The 18,789-nt window shown below is 40.2% G+C and overlaps 2 protein-coding genes across 3 annotated transcripts in view; both read left to right on the top strand.

Annotated features, from left to right (window-relative positions):
• The window catches only part of LOC133839505 (patj homolog), a 28,667-nt gene extending 22,926 nt beyond the window's left edge, over positions 1–5,741 (top strand). For both annotated transcript variants that reach the window (XM_062271097.1, XM_062271096.1), the window contains one exon: positions 4,579–5,741. The gene's annotated coding sequence lies outside the window, so the exon portion shown is untranslated. The remainder of the gene's footprint in view (positions 1–4,578) is intronic.
• A 2,192-nt stretch (positions 5,742–7,933) lies between these two features.
• Positions 7,934–18,577, top strand: LOC133839508 (retinol dehydrogenase 13). Its single transcript, XM_062271101.1, is given in 6 exon segments — positions 7,934–8,196; positions 10,060–10,721; positions 10,866–10,929; positions 17,046–17,192; positions 17,316–17,391; positions 17,393–18,577. Coding segments are annotated over 6 exon segments (1,152 nt in total). The 5' UTR covers positions 7,934–8,098; the 3' UTR covers positions 17,498–18,577.
• The last annotated feature ends 212 nt before the right edge of the window (positions 18,578–18,789 follow it).

Genomic DNA, 18,789 nt, shown 5'->3' with positions numbered 1-18,789 from the left:
ACTGCCTTCAGTCAGATTCCGAGTCAGAGTCGAAGTCGGCGACAGAATTGTGAGCACACACTAAAGCATTTTATGTGGCCATAGGGAGCGTACTACTACTGGAACGACAGACAGTTTCACATTGCTATAATATTAATAAGAGTGGGTCCTGTCAATATATGCGACACGGCGACAGGATAACACGGCGACAGACGGGACTGAAGGGACAAAGCGACAGCCACCGGAAGTTGACACACAAAGACAACGGGAGCAGTTTCATCGTGCATCGTATTTCATCCAAGGCAATGCTCATTTTTTTTTATTATCGCTCAATTCAATCTCGACCATACTCTCTCCCTCCTTCCCCCTCTCTTTCTGTCGGCCCTTTGCAATTGGTTTTTGCCTGCGGCGTGCCGGAAACAACAGGCAACACTTTGGACTACGGGCAACGGATGTGTTGCTTTGATGCACGTCGTCGGGTTGTCGGATTGTAGTAGGATTCTTGTTGCCCTTTAATGGGAGCTACAGCTGATGTGAAAGTGTATATGTGTGCGTGTCCTCTTAAGGGAGCAGCCTTGGCCTGAGAACGCCAACACCGACAACACAAAAAAAAAACCAAAAACCAAAACCTTAAGCCAGATTCGGCGATGCAATTAATACTTTTATGGCGCACGCGCTGCCTTGTGCGGAAATTTAATTTAATTATTAATTCGCAGTGGCCTGCAACTGCGGGCCACGTGGCCAGTCGACTATTATGCTTATTAAACCAAGCGCAAAGCCAATTAACTTTTACTCACATACACACACGCACATACTTATTTATCTGAAGTTAATTTTGTACCTCGCGCTTTGTGCTATTTAAGTTTGGCTCCACTCGCTGCCATTATTTGTTCAGAGGCCAGCTTAATTGCGTTTGAATTGCAAACAAAGAAACGGTGAGAACGAAACTGGCAACTGGTAACTGGCAAGTGGCAGGCAGCAATTGCCATCTTGGCCAAACAAGCTCACTATGAAGCTCGCTGGCTCGCTCGCTGCTGCGGCCAAGATCAAAGTCAACGTGTCGTGTTCTGTCGCCTTGCAGCCAAAAGTTTTGCTGGCCCCATTTCCTGACGCTTGCACCTCACGAAACTTTGTCCTTTTTGCCAGCGCACAGCGCACCTTGCTTTTGGCCTAACTTGGCCTGTCCTGGCCTGTTCTGGCCCGGCTACTAACCCAGTTCGCTCAGTCAGTTCAACTCAGTTCAGTTCACCTGCACCGTTGTGCCTTCTCATTTCTCGGCTCCCTCACGCTCTGAAATATTCATAATGAAAGTTATTGTTTGCCACTTTGCCACTATGTATGCGTATACTTAAAGGTGTGTGTTGGTGTGCGTGTGGCACGCCCACAAGTTTGTACATTGCTCAGTGGGCAGCTTTGATTGTTTTGCGGCCAAGTTCTGTTGACAAGTTTTGGCATCGAAAGGCTTGTGTATAGCTTATTTGGGAAATGATGTCAAACTTTGATTGCGCCACAAAACGCCACAACTAATTTCAATTGAAATAAGACATAATTAAATTGATTTAATTTGTCCAGCGCTTAATCAGAAATTTATTGCTGCTTATTCCAAACCCTGTATTAATGATTATGCGTTTAATCAAATCGCTGTCAAGTGCAACTTGATCGGGAATAAATTAAATTGCTCTCCATTGACGTAGAAATATAATCGTCTTTTCGAAGTATAAGCAAAATATTCAGAGCGCTTGTCTTAGGCGACATTTTCCTAGATCAAAATTATTGACCGTATTTTGTTTTATTTGTTTTTCGCCTCTTTGATAAATTGCCTTGTGCATTTGGTTCGCATCGGAGTTTCGCTTGGTTTCGCCATATTTCTCGAGGCTTTACGGCTCGTTTATGGCCCACTTGAATACAACATAAAGTCGGGCTATTAAATATAATTGCCAGCAATTTTTACAATCTACTTAGGAAATCATTTTTAATGTTCTTTCAAATGCCTCTTTCCCCCATCCCTCATTTACCATTCACCACTCTCCATTGTCCTGCGCATGCTAATTGAGGACTGTGAAAAGTGTCACAAATCCAGAAAAAAAAACAGAAACGAACAAAATGAAAAACGCAAGGTGCGGCCAACAAAACAATAGACAGTTTGCCTATTTAAATTAACATTTTGAGTGAATCTAATAAAAATGAAAGAGTCTGCGATAAAAACTGCAAAGCAAAGCAAAACAGTCTAAATTGTTTTTGACCACGACACAGTCACAGTGGCAGTCGCAGTCGCAGTCACAGTCATCGTATATATAGAATATTATACGAGCATGGGCCACACACAACATGGCCAACAAAACTGAGGCAAAACCTCAGCCAGGTGGGCAACACGATCTGGTTTTTGCTTCGCCGGGTGTTTTGGATTTTTTTATGCATTCCCAACATTGTTGCGGCTGACTTTGGTTTAATGTTTCTCCATTTTCATTTTCCTTTTCTTGCTTGCTATTTTTTTTTCTACTCCCACTGTTTTTTTCTGTGTCATTCCCTGCCTGTTGTTTATGTGGTCAACAACAACTGCAGAATGGCTGAGCAGCAGCAGTAGCAGCAACAGAAACTCGACTATATACATATTTTAATGTCCATGGCTGGCAAGCGATTTCGTCTTGGCCATATTCTAAACCTGGTCAAAAGGGTGACGGCAACGAAGTCGTCTCTGGGAATGACTTCAAGCACGAAGCTGCCCAAAAAGCCAAGCAACAGCAGTTACAAAAACCAAAAAACCGGCAAAAAGGCTAAAGGCAAAATACACCCCATTCGAGACACACACACACCCACACAGCCACACACACACACCGAGAAGTTGGCACACCCACATGCATACATACATGAAATTTCACACTCGCTGGGCGAAAGGGAAGCAAAAGTTGAGGGACAAATGCAAATACACAAACAATGACGGCGAGGGGCTACTAAGCCAAGCTAAGAAGGTTTTGGTAAACAAATACATACACAAACAGCCACACATACACACATATACACATGCAGAGAACATTGTTGTTGGCGCTGCCAGTTGGGGACATTCATAGTTAAAATTTGGAGAGACAGCGTCGAGAGATTTGGCAAACAGCAGCAGTGGCTGCTGCCCCCTTTTAGCCCCGATGCCCGCTGTCCATCGCACGTTGCGTATCCTGTTGCGTTAATCAAGGTTCATACAAACGCCACCAACAACAGCAACAACGACACTGGCAACAGCAACAATGTAAAGTAAGCACGTGCCAAAATGGTCAGCATATACATATGTACTTATATACAAGTAGGCTCTGAACAAAACGCATACTCTATCTTTAGATCGACTAATTAAAGCACTTGGAAGCACTAAAAGCAGAATTAATTTTTACTATAATTGTTCCTAATGAAAGAAATTAAAATCTAAAAAATAGATAACAGTCAATTGTAAAGATTTTTAATGAAAATTTATTCCTAAAAAAAAAATTTTTAATTCCAGCTTTGTTTGTCTAAATTTTCGTAGTATACTTTTGGGAGTCGTTAGCAATTAATTGTAATCAGAAAAAAGGGCAAGGGTTTTTTTCACATTCGACTACTTTGAATTTCATTTCAGTATCAAATTTGCAGCTGTGAATAAATTATCTTTTGAGAATGTTAAGCTCCCTTTTTAATAAAAAATCACTGTTTTAAATTGGATGGCTGACGTTAAAATATTGAATTAGTTCTCACAAAATAAAAAAAAGAATACAAAAATGGAACATCGATATGACAGCTGCTCATTCGCACCAGGCTAAAAGAGTTTTTGCCCGAAAGGCCATCTATTTTGATAGAGTATATGTAGAGTATGTCTATTAAAATCGATTGATTTGTTGATGGTTATGGCCATTGTTGGTGCACTGCCCCGTATATTACACATTGTGGATTAATGGGGCCTCGTTAAGGTAATAACAAATAACTGAATAGCACATTATGCAGAATGGGCCCAACGAAAGCTGGCTTAAAGGGCTAATGGCTAATAAGTATATTATGTGCGGGGCCAACTTGTAAGATAAAATAAATGCGAATACATACCGTATTATATACACTTAAATGAAATTTACTTATTTGAGCTAATTATAAGCTCAAGCATCTTCATAAATTAACTAATTAATAGCAGCATTTTGATGTTGCATCTCGCTTTCTTCGCAAATGTTTATCAATTATTAAGTATTATTATGAAGTGCTACTCGAAATGATGAAAAGAAATACCATCCATTAGAGCAATTTAACAATGAGTTCTTGTGAGGTACAGAAATGTACTGAATGAATTTAACTGAATTAAATGGCCAATGATTTTGCATATTCGATGTTGATACAAATCGCAAACGAATTCATTGCTCTGTCCATGCAAAATAGCAATTTATGGATTACATTTTGAACTCGTGGCATGCATGTGGTATGCAATATTTTTCGGTGACACCGAAAGCCACTAGGGGAATCGCAAAAATGGAATGTTAGCTATCAATTGGCTGTTGAATGATTTAGCATGCACATCTATCTGTATATATTATACCCACATTGGAAAGCCGCTAATCGAATTTTCATATTTGCCAAAACCATATATATTTGCAGATTATATGATGACCCTCATATCGGCCACTTGAAAGCAGCGAATAACTCGACAGTGACAAACCAACTAAACACAGCTAAAACACCAAAAATGCCAGCAGCATAACCAGAACCAGCAACAGAAACAGAACCAGAACCAGAAATGGCTGCAGTCTAATTCAGCGGAACTGAAAATGGGACAATTTGTATATAGATAGATAAACCACACACACAACATGGATGTAGCATTAAAATTACACACACACACACACAACAAATAGGGATACACGTATTTTACCCCTTACACAGACCATATAACATAACGTAGTTAAATCTAATAGATCTGACAGTGCTGACGTGTTATTGATTGCAATGCAAACACAGAAAGGATACGCATAACTACCATATAAATTAAATGCTACGTAACATATATAGATAGTTCTCTCATATTTGGCACATTGCGAGCTCAGAGATTCCAAAATATTTATAACACAAATTGCAATATCAATAAATACATTTTTAATAACTGTCGTCGTCAGCTGTCAACAGTATCAAAATGTTGTCGAACAAATTTCAAAGTAACCCTCACAAAGCAAAAGTAAATGGAAAAAAACAAAAATCAAAAACAAAAATAATAGTTATAATAATAATTGGAAAATTGCATAACAGCTCTTGCTCTGTATCAATCTCTCTCGAAATATTGTAGTTTGCAAATAGTGCTCTCGAATAGTTTTCACCATTTTTTTAGCAATTGTAAATATTTAAAAGGGAGTTTTTTTGTTGATTGCATCTGTCTTATTTTGTAATATTGGGAAGGGGTTTAAGATTCATTGCCTTGGCGGGGAGGGAGCAGGGAGGTCGATCCTCCCGACAATAGCATTTAAGTAGACAGCAAAAATATGAAACTAAATAAAAAATGAAAAATTTAACAATTGTAAATTATCTAATGCTAGCGCAAAACGGAATCGAAAGATGTATGTATTCAAATTTAAAAGGAGTAAACCAAAAATATAATAGAAAAAATTCTATGCTTATATATATGAAAATTTATATATATACACTCACAACACAATTGACCAAACAAAAGTTAAACTTTATATTTAGAAACTTAAATGAACATACTTTCAAATAGCTGCAACTAAATGAAAGCCAACTGAATAGAGACTTGTTCAAACCAAAAATAAAAAGCAGTTCGCATCTTCTAGCATAATGTCATTTCGAATCTAATATGCATTTGGTCTTAATAATCACATCTATTCACTCTCGTACTACGATGGCACACCTCGATTTCAAGCAGTTCTTAAAGCTTCGCTCATTATTCGATAAAGCAAAATTAGCAGAATGCTTGTTAGTGATACTAATTTTAAAACGGAATACCCAGATAATGTTACTTTGTTTAGCGATTACTCGACGATGTGTTCTTTAAAGTATTTCAATTTGCAATAAAAACAAAAGACAGAAGTAAAACCGAAGCCAAAAGCATTTTTACATAATTTATGTGCAGTAATCAATATTTGGCAGAAAGTTAATATGCCTTATATATGTATACTATATAGTATATACTACTACAAGGATACGCGCTGCAACAGCTGCAAGTTATCTCACATGATTGAATGTTTGTCATGTGGGCAAGGAAGACAGTAAGAAGGCAGCCATCTGTTATGGCAAATTAAAATATTGTGCTGAACACATCAGATATAATTAAGTACTTAAATGCGAGCACATATGCGACAAGGGTATGTGTGGTGAATTGTGTTATTTGAGTTATTGAATATTTTTGCTTGTTAAGCTAAGCATGTTATCAAATTAAATCAAATCAGATCAAATTCATTTTGATTCAGTGATTGTAAATAAGCCGAACTACTCAGAATTCGAAATATATATATACATAGAGAATATAAATATCAACTAAAGCAAACTAAAAACATTAACTACACACACTCACACACAGACGCACATAAACAATACTTCGTTTATAAGTAACGCATAACTAAACAAGTTCCAAGCAAGTCATACAAATATTCCCACAAGCTCACACACACACACACGCATAGACAACACACACACACACACACCTCATCATATCAGATCACATCGCATCGCATGGCATCGCATCGAACATCGCACATCAATGCAGTATATCCAAAAACAATTTAGCAATTAGCATTAAATATTAACGAACTGTCTGAGCAAAAGCAAACTAACTAAAGCGAATGACTAAGCTAAAGAGAAAGCAACAAACCACTAAACGAAACCGAAATGCAGCGCAAAACAAATATAAATTAAACAAACTAAAACAAAAAACAAAGAAATCAATAGGCGCCATCAGCTATACGAGTATGTAAAATGAACAAAATGTTAAATTAAAGAGAGAAAACCAAAAATAAAAAACAAACAAGAAATATTTAAAATTCTATCTCCTCATGCTATTTCATTTCATGCTGGTCGAGTTCGAATTCCGTGTTCTATGCTCCGAGTTGAGAGTTGAGAGTTGCATGCGTCTCACGCTCCTTCAGTTTGAATTGCAGTCAGTCAATTGGGAAACCGGAAATGGAAATGCTTGATGCGCACAACTGCAGCTGCTGGGCAGTGATTGAATGGTCTCTCCCTCTCTCTCTCTCTCTCTCTCGCTCGTTATAGGGGGTCAGCAAGTAAATAAGTAAACACAAGTACTTCGAGCACATAGATTAAATTTAATTGGAGTAACAAAGGGTGCACTTCCATCACCAGACTTCAGTCAGCAAATGGGTTAATTATGTGTTACATTTAATGCTCCAAACTAAGTGAAGTGATGCAATAATTTTAGCATCTAAGCTGCTTTCCCAGCATCGATATCAATTTCAAAAGCCACACGCACTCGGAAAGCTGAGGCAGCTGTTAAATGTAATTAAAACTGGTATCCCGCAAAATGAATTAAATAAATTGAATTAGCCAAACGGACGCGAAAAATATGCAAAACTGAATGCGTGAAACCGGCAAAACAGCGAGAGAAATAAATAAATTAAAACCCCCAAATGAAATATGAAAAAAGCGCGTGCTGTTTTTTCTTTTTTATTCTATCGCAGCCTGGCCACATTTGCACCTAACCTAAAAAGCAGAAAAAAAGAAGCGGCGACAGGTGCTTAACAAGCCTGGGACTCTATGTGTTGCCATCTCTGTCTAACGCTCATTGAAATGCCGCGCAACAAGCATTTATGTAAATTGAAAATATGCTGGAACGGGGCAGCCATTTAAATTCAATTGTCGGCCACATCTTGTGTCGCCATGGAAATCCGAGTGTATGAGTGTACCCAGAGTTTTACAGATTGAGCAGCGCGCTAGAGAGGAAGAGGCAGACTGCTGGGTACACGCAATGAGAATTTATATTTATTATTATGATTACAGTTCAGTCCGAGATCGCGGGTCGTGCAGAGAGCGTGGTGTGCAGCCACAGCGAATTTCCATTCACATTCGAATTCGTATATCAATAAGCAAGTGACAGTCTTGGAATTGCACACACCCACACACACGCACACACAACTACACGCGAAATTTATACGTCATCATGGAACGCCTGCTGACCATATTTGAGAATGCTGATCCCTTCTCAACCTGGTGGCCCACAATTGCCGCCGTTGCTGTTGGCATTGTGATTACTGTGCGGTAAGTCGTGATGAAAGAGAGTAAGAGAGAGCGAGAGCAAGAGAGGGGGGCAACTCATACATTTTCATGAGGAAACTACGGAAAAGCGTAGCACTAACGATAAGATGTGGACACTCCGGCAGACGCTGCAAACTTTCGCCGGACACGTCTCTGCGTTATACATACTATATACATACATATATAGTATATATATGGACATGCTCATGCTCGTATATATAAATGTCGCGCCAAAGTAAAAACTCGCTTTATTCGAAACTTTTTAAGTGGATTTCATAAAGAGGGCGAAGACTTCTCTGCCCTCATCCTTCCCTCCTCAACTTTACTGCTTACTGTTTTCTCTTCTGTTCTCTTCAGCAGCGACCCCCAACTGTGTGCGGCTGAGCGCTTGGATAATATGTAATATCCAAAGATTATTTTTGCGCGTTGCGCTTTGAGCATCACGGTTTTTGTGGCCTGCGACAGTTGCAGGTGCAGAAGCGGGGCTCCGGAAATGTAGGTGGCGAGAGCGAAGGGAGGGCGTGGCCAAGGTGGCAATGAGCAATGTTCTGCTGCAATTGCAATATGTAGCGAAAGTGGCAAACTGACAACTGCGGCAAGTGCCAGAGAAGCAGCTGCAAATATTTTGTAAAGTGGATTTTCTCAAGTTGGCTAAAAGTAAATGAATTCGGAAATGTTTGCTAGCAAATCGCTAGCAAGCACACTCCACAAGCCAGAGTGCCAAATAAGTGTCAGCCAATGAAGTGGAAGGTCATAAATGTGCCATCCTCGCCAAAAACTTACTCAAGCAATCTACCAAATTAACTTCATATCATTTGATAAGTGCGCGCAACTATCGCAAAAGAGCCAGACAGAAACTGCATTTTAGCTATAATTGAATTTTGGGAAAAATGTTGTTGTTGTAGAGCACATATTATTGAAGAAAAAGTTGATAAGTTGAAAAGTTTTCAATAACTTAATTTTTGAGTTTGAAAATTATTGTCAAAGTATTATTGTTAAATATTAAGAAAATAAAATAATTTTTATATTATGAAGTGAAATCCTAATTTTTGAGTTAAATTAAAGCTAATAAAGTTTCAAACTTAACTAAATTTGAAATAGCACTAGCTACACTTTTGATTTTAGATATATTTTTGAAGTTATAGAGCAATCTAATAAATACACTAGACTACAGTTTATGCAGCGAATTTTGATTTATTTATTTATTGTTTGCTAAAGTTTGAGTAGTCTTCAAAATAAACTAGGCTCGACTTCGTTACTTTCAAATTCCTTACTCATTTTACCCTAGAATAGCAATTGTAGCTTCTGTCCATACTATTCAATAAATTCTTAGTCGAAGTGGAATTCTCCATTGAAATCAAAGTTTGAGTTTTAAAGCGAATTTTATTTAAGTTTTTATAGATTTATTTCCAACCCTAAACCAAACCACATTATTAATTTACAAAATAATCATAATAATCATATTCGACTAATGTTTTCCATTACTAATGCTTTCTATTAATTATGATTTATTTCAAATACTGCAAAAATTAAGCTGGCGACTAATCATAAACATACCATCTAGTTTATTAGAATTCATTTGGTGTTCCATTTAATATTTAAAACAGTTGCGTGATTGTGCCTTTAAATTCGCAATTGTCAAGCTCATTCATATCCATAATTATTCGTCTGCTTATGCTAATCAGCCAAATGATTTCATTGACGCCTGTCAATGAGCCCGACAACGCTCCAGGCCACATGATGGTTACACATCATTAGGCGCCACGCCCACGTCTCTCTCTCTCTCTCTCTCTTCTTCTCTGTCTCTCACTTTCTCCTTCTCTCCCTCTTTATACTCGCTCAATTTTGCATTTGCCCGCATTGCAGCACGATAATGAGCGGCCAGCGCTGTCCCAACGATAATCAAATCAAGAAGCAAATTGTCGTAGTTACTGGCGGCAACAGCGGCATTGGGTTCGAGATAGCCAAAGCGCTGGCGGGACGTGGTGCTCGCATTATCCTTGCCTGTCGCAACCTCACAGCCGGCGAACGCGCTGCAGCCATCATCAAGCGTGAGCTCGGCTGCCACACTCCACTCGCCACTGCCGCCGACGGCGGTGACAACATAAATCCGGCGGAGCGTTACTTCGTCGAGGCACGGCACTTGGATCTCAGCTCCTTTCGCAGTGTGCATCAGTTTGCCGCGAGGCTGATGTCGGAGTTTGAGCACATCGATGTGCTGGTGAACAATGCGGGCCTGGTGTTTGGCGACACTCGAGTGCCGACGCCGGATGGCTTCGAGCAGCACAGTCAGGTGAACTATTTGGCACCGTTTCTGCTGACGCAGCTGTTGCTGCCACATCTGAAGAGGGCCGAACAGGGCCGGATTGTGTTTGTATCGGCCCACGCCCATCAAGCGGCCAAAATCGATTTCGATGATCCGCTGAATGTGGGCACCTATGCGATGAAATTCCATGCACGCGATGCCTTCGCCCACTCCAAATTAGCCGTCATTCTGGCCACACGCTGGCTTGCCAAAGTGCTCAAAGGTAAGTGAAGTGAAGTGAAGTGAAGTGAAAGGTGGCTGGGGATCAGTTGAAAATTGAAAAGTTTTTTGGCTTGTTAAATTATTGAATTCGTTCGTCTATATTTAATAGTGCTTGTTTCCTTACTTACACTTGATTTCCCCGCAGATACCTCGGTCACGGTCAATTGCTGTACGCCGGGTCTGGTGAGAGGCACTCGGCACCTGCGCAAGTAAGTATTAAGTAACGAGACCAATTGCAAATCCGCAAGCTAGCAAACTAGAATTAAAATCACAACTCACAGATACAGTCAAAAGCCGCAAAAACCGAAAAACCCAAAAGTTGCACTCAGTCCTAAGTGCAACTGCAACGAAGGCAACGGCAACGGCAACTAAATTTTTAAGCTCATTTCGCGACCGCGCAAAAACTTTTGCACTTTCATTTGGCTTAACGTGCTCCAGCGGTGTGCGGTGGGGGTGAAAGGGACGTGGTTGTGGTCAGTGGGTATAGTGGGCGTGGTCGTGGGAGTGGGAGTGGGTCAGTAAGCGGGTCACGTGGCTGCCATCAAAAGTGGCCCAAGTAGCAAAGTCGCCACTTGGCAGCGCATCAAGGTATCATCATCAAATGCCGAAGGCCAAATGCTAATGTAATTAAAGATTTCAACAGGAAAATGAAATGCTTCTTTCTCAGCGCCGATTGACCCAAGAGCTCAAGGCTTTGCTGCATTGCCTTAATTATGATGCTGCATGTTGTAAGGCCTGATTACAGGCGTAAAACTTTAGGCAACTCTCGCCGCAAGCATGAAATATTCCCTTATAATTAACTCGTAATTAATTCGCATTATTCTAAGAACATTTATCTTAAATACGCTCATGTCCGAAACATTTTGGTTTATTGTTTTTTTGTTTTGGGAAAAACTCTTATCGCGGGCATGTATTAAAGTGCTTTTGAATTGTACTTTTGTTGGTCATCTTTTGCTTTTGCTTTCGCTCTCTCTCTCTCTCTCTCTCTCTGTCTCACTCCGAGCTGGCAAATGCCGCAATCGCTATGAAAGGTTCCAACATTGTGCAAACAAAACTGAAATCCATTAGGATGCCTGTCAAGGACAGCAACAGCAACAGCGACAGTAGAGCGAGAGCGAGAGATTGTAAGTTGGAATAGGATAAAAAATAGAAAAAGAAGCGAGCATGATGACATGGGCTTAAAGCCTGTGCATGCAAATTGGCTGTCAGCGCATAGCCTTTGTTTCCCCTCTGGCCAACTATATAGTATAGTAAAGTATAGAACAAAAAAAAAGACAGAACTAAATTTGCACAATACACAGAAAAGGACGTGCAAACACGACAAACAGTTGCAAATTGCGGCAGAACAAAATGACTACAAGTTGCAACTGCAAGTGCAACAGCAAGAGCAGCAGCTGTAAGCAACTTACGAGTGCTCAGAATGACAGGACCGCCTCTTCAGCATCGTCTGCGTAGATAATCGAGCATCGAGTGCCACTTGCAACACACACACGGACTCACACATACACAGTGTGCGGCTGCTGCAACAAATGTGAAACGCTGTAATTAAAATGCCAAGCACGAGACACGATACGTTCCGCAAGTGTAAACACGAGAGCAGCATCAGCAGCAGCAGCACTTAACAATTGCCTATTTCTTCTAACATGGGGCCAAGTTGGGTCCTAAACTTTGTCGCAAGTCGCAAATCGTGGTGCAGTTTTGAGTTATTGCCCAGCCGCGTACAACTGACAGTTGTTGCCAGCTGCTGTTGTTGATGTCCTTGTTGCGCCAGCGAGAGAAACAAGTTCAAATGACAAGCGCACATCGTCAACGCCTTCTCCACCCGACTGTCGAATGATGAGTGCGAAGTTAATGCAAGATTTATTGATGCCTCAGATTTGTGTTTTTGGACAATCACACAATTGTGCAACTTTCTTTGGCAGTTATAAATTAGTTGCGCCTCGCCCGACACCAAAAGTTCATTTTTCACGCAATGAAGTCGTCCACGAAATGCCAAAATGCTAATCCGCTGAAGCATATAGTCAGAGAGTGTGTGTCAACAGAGAAATATGAAGACAAATGAAATGCCTCAAAAACTTTTGCATTGCCGTAATATTTAATTCAAGTTTTCAGCAGTTTAAGCTGCGCATAGAAATAATTACGCATACGCCATGTACAACACTTGCTTAAGCTGCTGTGTGAAATCCAACAGCTGTTAAGTTGCCAGCTCTTTAAGAGGCGTTTTTGCAGCTTAGATTATTTGAGATTTTACAGAGCTTGCATATAAACAAATGAGCGTCTGCTGTTGACATGCGATTGCTTAACAAGTTTACAACTACAACGTATGATGAACAAATGTAATTGAAGCATACTCAGGCCAGGTATGTAGTTTGTGCATTGGCACGCACCACAAATTACACAATTCAATGGCAATAATTGAAATATAGTCGAGCGAAATGACATGCCATATGGCAGGCTGGCTGACTGGCTGGCAGGCAGTCAGGCGAGTTCAATATGCTGCCAGGACAACTGGACATCGTACGAAAAGTTGAGCTGTCAGAAGCCACAAAAGCATAATCCATCATAGACACGAAATTGTAATGTCTACACATGTTTGAAATGCTATCTGGCAGCTGGCAGTTGGCCATGCCACCAAGCCTTGCCATGGCCAATGGCAGGTACCATAACCATAACGGAACGATAACCAGGTCGAAGCAGAAGAAAAGAGAAACAACATTGTTAACATGCGTCATTACAATTTGCAAAATGACATAAGAGCTGAGCTAAATGCTACACGCCAAGAAACCGTCTGATTATTTCATATAACATATGTCTGAGCTACACAACACGTTCAACACAACTAAATTTTCTCGCAGTGTTGCAATGTTGCACACGGGGCGAAACAATGAAAGAAAAGAAATCAAATGCCGGGGCAAGCGTACAAATCATTTGGACATAAAACGCAGCACCTTGACAGCCAGACGCTGTGGTTTGAGGCAGAAAGAGAAAGATAGAGGAAGAGAGAGAAAGCAAAAGCGGCAATAGGCACGTGGCACGTGACCCGGGCGCAACGCCAAGAACAACAGAACACACTCACACACACACTTAGACACACTCACACATAGAGCGAGTAACTGCTTCTGGCTGCGGCAATAAAACAGCAAATGAACAGCGGAAGTAACATCAAGTGGACTTGTATGTGAGGGCCTATAGTTCACCTCCAACTACAGGCATGCTACATATGTATGTAGTATGTACGTGTGTGTGTGTGTGTGTGTGTTATACATACACATTGATAGCTGTACCTTGCATGCATTTACTTCCTGTCCATTGGCTGCCTGCACTCAGTCAAGCGCTTCTTCAAGCTCAGGCTGAAGCTCTCAGGCAGCTCGTCCCATTTCTTGTCGGCGTTTTTCAACTTTTTCTGTACATGTTTTGCTTCTCCAAGTAGATTTTGCTATTTACAGACTTTGTAGCGCCAAATTGAACTTTTGTTATACTTCAAACATACCCACACACAGACAGACATACACCCATCAAACACCCCCTGCATAGAAGAGCTGCTGTGGAGATAACTCTTTGACTTTCGTTGCTTTTACGGCTCGTTGCTGGCAGGCGGCTGGCAGAGTCGTATCTGCTGAAACAGCTGTCAGCTGTATGTGCTGCACTTTTCCCATGTTTGTCCTCTTTTTAGCCACCCACCCATCAACCACCTCTTAACGCCCACCTACCCCCATCACCAACGCCCGCTTCGACATGCTTGTCGTATACAGTTCAGTTGTTCACCAGCATCCTTTTTCTCCTGCGGCGGTCAAGGCGCTTGGCAGTTGCTAGCAGAGAGACAGAGAGCGAGAGCTAACAACACGCTGCTGCTGCCTGTCAGTCAACCAGTCATTCAACCAGATTCTTGCTGTTATTTATTGAGCGGCAACTGCTTGTGCTCGCTGTCTACCTAAAATTTCCAACTAAATTCAGTCTTATCTTCCGCTGAGCATAATTCAGAATTTCCAAAAAAGGCAACGAGATCCTTTCTAGTTAGTGCTTAAAACCAAGCCAAGCAAAATCATTGAGCTCTTCAATCGTTGCTGTTGCTATAAATAAATAAAACCTGCTAGCTATTATCTACATCTCTACTAACTCAAATTAAAGTTACAATTGACTTTAGATTTATAGAGTTTCTTCTTGATTAAATTAGTATGCTGCTACCATGCTTATACTAATTATTAATTGGACAATATCTATAACAAAACATAGTTAAAGATTTTCATAACTAAATACAATTAAATATGCCTAAATGGTAAATCCTACAGATGACACTTTTTCAGACGTCTTTTGCCTCTATAATTCAAGAGATTTTTGGGGAATAAAGTATTTGTTTAATTATTAAAAAGCAACCTTATGCAAATTAAAACTAGAATTAAATAGTTTCCTTTTTATAGATGTAGAAAGCATTAAACATATGAAACGATACGTTCTTCTTTTTAATTTATCTCAAACTTTTAAGCAAATAATTGATTACGTTTCAATTACACTATTCTGTTTCCAATTGAACTGATATTATTATAATACTTTAATGTGTTTTTCAAACTTCAAGCTTATTTGAATACTTTGTTCTACTTATATTAAAACTATTCTTGAATGCTTGAATATATTTATGTGTAGTAATATTGCACAGGAGTGTGCGTGAGAAAAATGCGAATAGCAATGCTGTTAGGTATTGGGAAACTATTTAAAACGAGCACAAGTGTGTTTTCTGATGCGCTTTTCACACGAAACATTTTCATGTAATCAACTGTTGTGTGCTGTCTAACGAGAGAGAGAGAGAAAGAGTGAGAGTAGGGGAGGGGAGGGGGAGTGGGTCGATGAACGTGAACTTTGTCTGGCTTAGCGGTTCATGCAGCAAGCCCTACGGGTGCTTAATGCGATTCAGAAATGCATCTAAAGAATTAGGAGTGCAGCGAGCGGGGCAGGGAAAGGGATGTTGAAGGTAGCGCGAGGAGATGATGATGATGATGATAGTCGTACTCTATAGTCGTGGCAAGGGCAGTTTTAAAAGCGTTGCAGGGTTCTGGCCAAACGGTGAATGGAACCATTTATGCCACAACAGTGGCGAGGCAAAAGAGCAGAGGGGTGGGGAGGAAAGCAGAGGGAAGCCAACGAGAGAGACAGAGCAGAGGAGCAAAATGATAGACGCACGCACACTTTAACACGCTTTTGTGTGTGGCTGCATGTATGCATGTATGTGTGTGTCTGTGTGTGCGCTTTGCCGTGCCATACTATGAAATGAATGAAAATGAAAAGCAGTTAATGCTCAAGTCACGGAAAAAGCGTAAATGGAAAAGTTAAACGCATTAATTATTTATTTATCGTTTTATCATGTTCAAGTGTCGGTGAACCTGTGCCATTGGACGCCATTGTAAACGAGCATTGGCAGCAGCAGCAGCAGCAACAAAAACCAGACAACAATAATACAAACAACATACAACAACAACAACAATGAAAACGACAGCTAAGCAAATTGAGCGCGAGCTGGTAATCCTCCTTGAAAAGGCAGCTGCAGCCTCGCCATTATTTTAGCATGGCGTATACTTAATATTGACCGTAGTCACTGTGAGCGGGAGAGTGAAGAGTGCGAACGTTGAATTTAAATTCGCATCCCGCACAAAAAGGGTTTTGTTCTTTGGCCGTTGTCACCACAGTTGAAAGTGTAATTAAAACAATGACAAAATAAATTCTTTAACTTGCTCAGCCGCATTGTCACAAGATTAACAATGCTCGACAGAGCCCGCGAATCCCTTTTAAGGCAATAAATAGTATAAGTGGTTTAATTTGCATGCTGTCAATAAATGAGTTGAGTAATTGTAATCGATATTTTAGTTGGCAGCACAATTACTCGCATGTTTTTTCGATTTGGTTAACAAAATAAATCATAGTTGCAGCATAGTTGAAATACTATTATCTCTAGGGTATATGGCATTCGATTTGCAGCTAACTTCTACAATGAGCTGCAAAGTTCAAAAGTTTTCAACAAAACTCGTTGTCATTTTGCAATCTTGTTAATCCCTGGTTTGCTTTTTTATTGTATCCTTTATCGAGCAGCAGACAAGGGCAGGGTCAACAATTCTTTCGCTTGAATTCAGCAGAAAATTGTGTAATGATTTTTAAGAATGGAAGCTATTTATTATCGAATGTTTCGTTAAAGCATCATTGTCAATTATTTATATTTTCTAACGCAGGGTATTTGCTAGTCTTGCGCTTTAAAATGTTTGTGACTTTTAATCAGAATGGAAATGAAATTAGTAAACTTTTGTATTTGTATTTCGTTCTTTTTTTGTTTCGCACACAGCTCACCACTAATGTCGGCTTTTTGTGTTAAAGTGATCACCTACCCCTGGATGTGGCTCTTCATGAAGAATGCCGTCGAGGGGGCACAGTGTGCCATTCGCCTGGCCACGGATCCCCAGCTGAAGCAAGTGACTGGCGAGTACTTCAAGTGAGTTGGCATTTCCGCCACAGCGGTTACAGCTGCAGCTGGAGCTGCAGATGCGACGGCGCCGCATTAGCAGCACTTTGTTTCCTTTTTATGTGCAACGCACACTTCTCTCTACACTTGCAGCGACTGCGAAATTGCGCCAACTTCGGAGGCTGGCCAGGACAAGGAATTGGCCAAGAAATTGTACATGCAAACTATAAAAAACGCTCGAGCGCGTTACCAAACTTACTGTCGACACGGAGGCGTGCACCATGGACGCAGATGTGCGGACAGGGGCGGGCACAGCAGCGGGCAATGGCAACTGATTTATGTTGGGCACGCGGCAAGTCTGCAAAACTGCAACGTCTATTTGCATTTGGTTTAACAATTGCCGCATTAGGCACTCCGGCTCCATGTCTCCACTCTCCCTGTCTCTCTCTCTCTCTTTCTCTCTGCTCTCTCCTACTTCAAACCAAATAAAAAAAGAAAAGTAAAAGACAAGCCAGGCGAACAAACTGGCTACTTAGGAGACGCCCCCTTTTTAAGGGTCTGCAACTGAGATGCTCTGAGACTCTGCGACTGCCACTGCCTTTGTGCTTAACTCTAAGAAATATATGTAAATTTAATGTGCGAGCATCCTCAAAAATTTGCTGATTTTGTCTTTTATTTTATTTCATTTTATTTTCATTTTCATTTTTACGTTGAGTTTTTCAAAAGGCAAAAAACCCATGAACCCGTCATAAGCACAGATTTACGAGGCGCGGTCAATTAGAAAATCACCATATGTTTCCCCGAATTATGTTGTATTCTTTGTGATGTCCTTTTGAATATTGTTTTATGAATTTATTCAAAGCATTTGAGAGGTTCAACTCGACGAAGAGCAACAGACCGTAATCCAAATATATTACATAAATACCATATGCTTAATGTTTGTATGCTATGTTATATGCGCTAGCATCTGCTCGGAAATTTCAATGTTTTGTCATACATTAAAATAAATAATGGGCACTTTGAGTACGCTTCTCATAGTATTTTCATAACCAGCTGTCAGTCAATTAATTCTGCGATCATCTGCATATCGCAATCTAAACTCATTTTGCGTATACGTAATATTGTGTCTCTTGCTGCTTTAATATTCAAATACACATTTTATTATTGTTTAATTGTGCTATCGCAGTTATCGTCATTCTATACACTACACTATTCAATGCTCTATCTATCGAGTGCTGTGTCTATGGAGGAATGGGAATGTGTAATTTCAGATTACTAATTGCAATTAACAATTCTCGCCCTTTCCTCTTTCGCTAGCGCGCTGTCGTTATAGCAACAACTAAACAACACGAGCCAACAAACTGTTGCTGTTGTAGATTAGCCAACAACGGCGAGCAACAACTGATAGACAGAATGAATATATATACAAGAACATATATAAATATATTTATATATATATGTATATATAGATATCTATATGTATAGATATTTGCTATACTTCCAGCAGTCTCGTAAAATACAGAGCCAATTATTTTTTGCTCAGCTGAAACCGATTTCTATTAGAGAATGTGAGTATGTGTATGTGTGTCTGTGTGTTCACAATGCGTGGCAATGCGGAGGTTGTTGA

Source organism: Drosophila sulfurigaster, chromosome 2R (genome assembly GCF_023558435.1).
Source record: "Drosophila sulfurigaster albostrigata strain 15112-1811.04 chromosome 2R, ASM2355843v2, whole genome shotgun sequence".
Lineage (NCBI taxonomy): Eukaryota > Metazoa > Arthropoda > Insecta > Diptera > Drosophilidae > Drosophila > Drosophila sulfurigaster.
The sequence above is the reverse complement of the archived record's forward strand: the minus strand, read 5'-3'. Positions and strand labels throughout refer to the sequence as shown.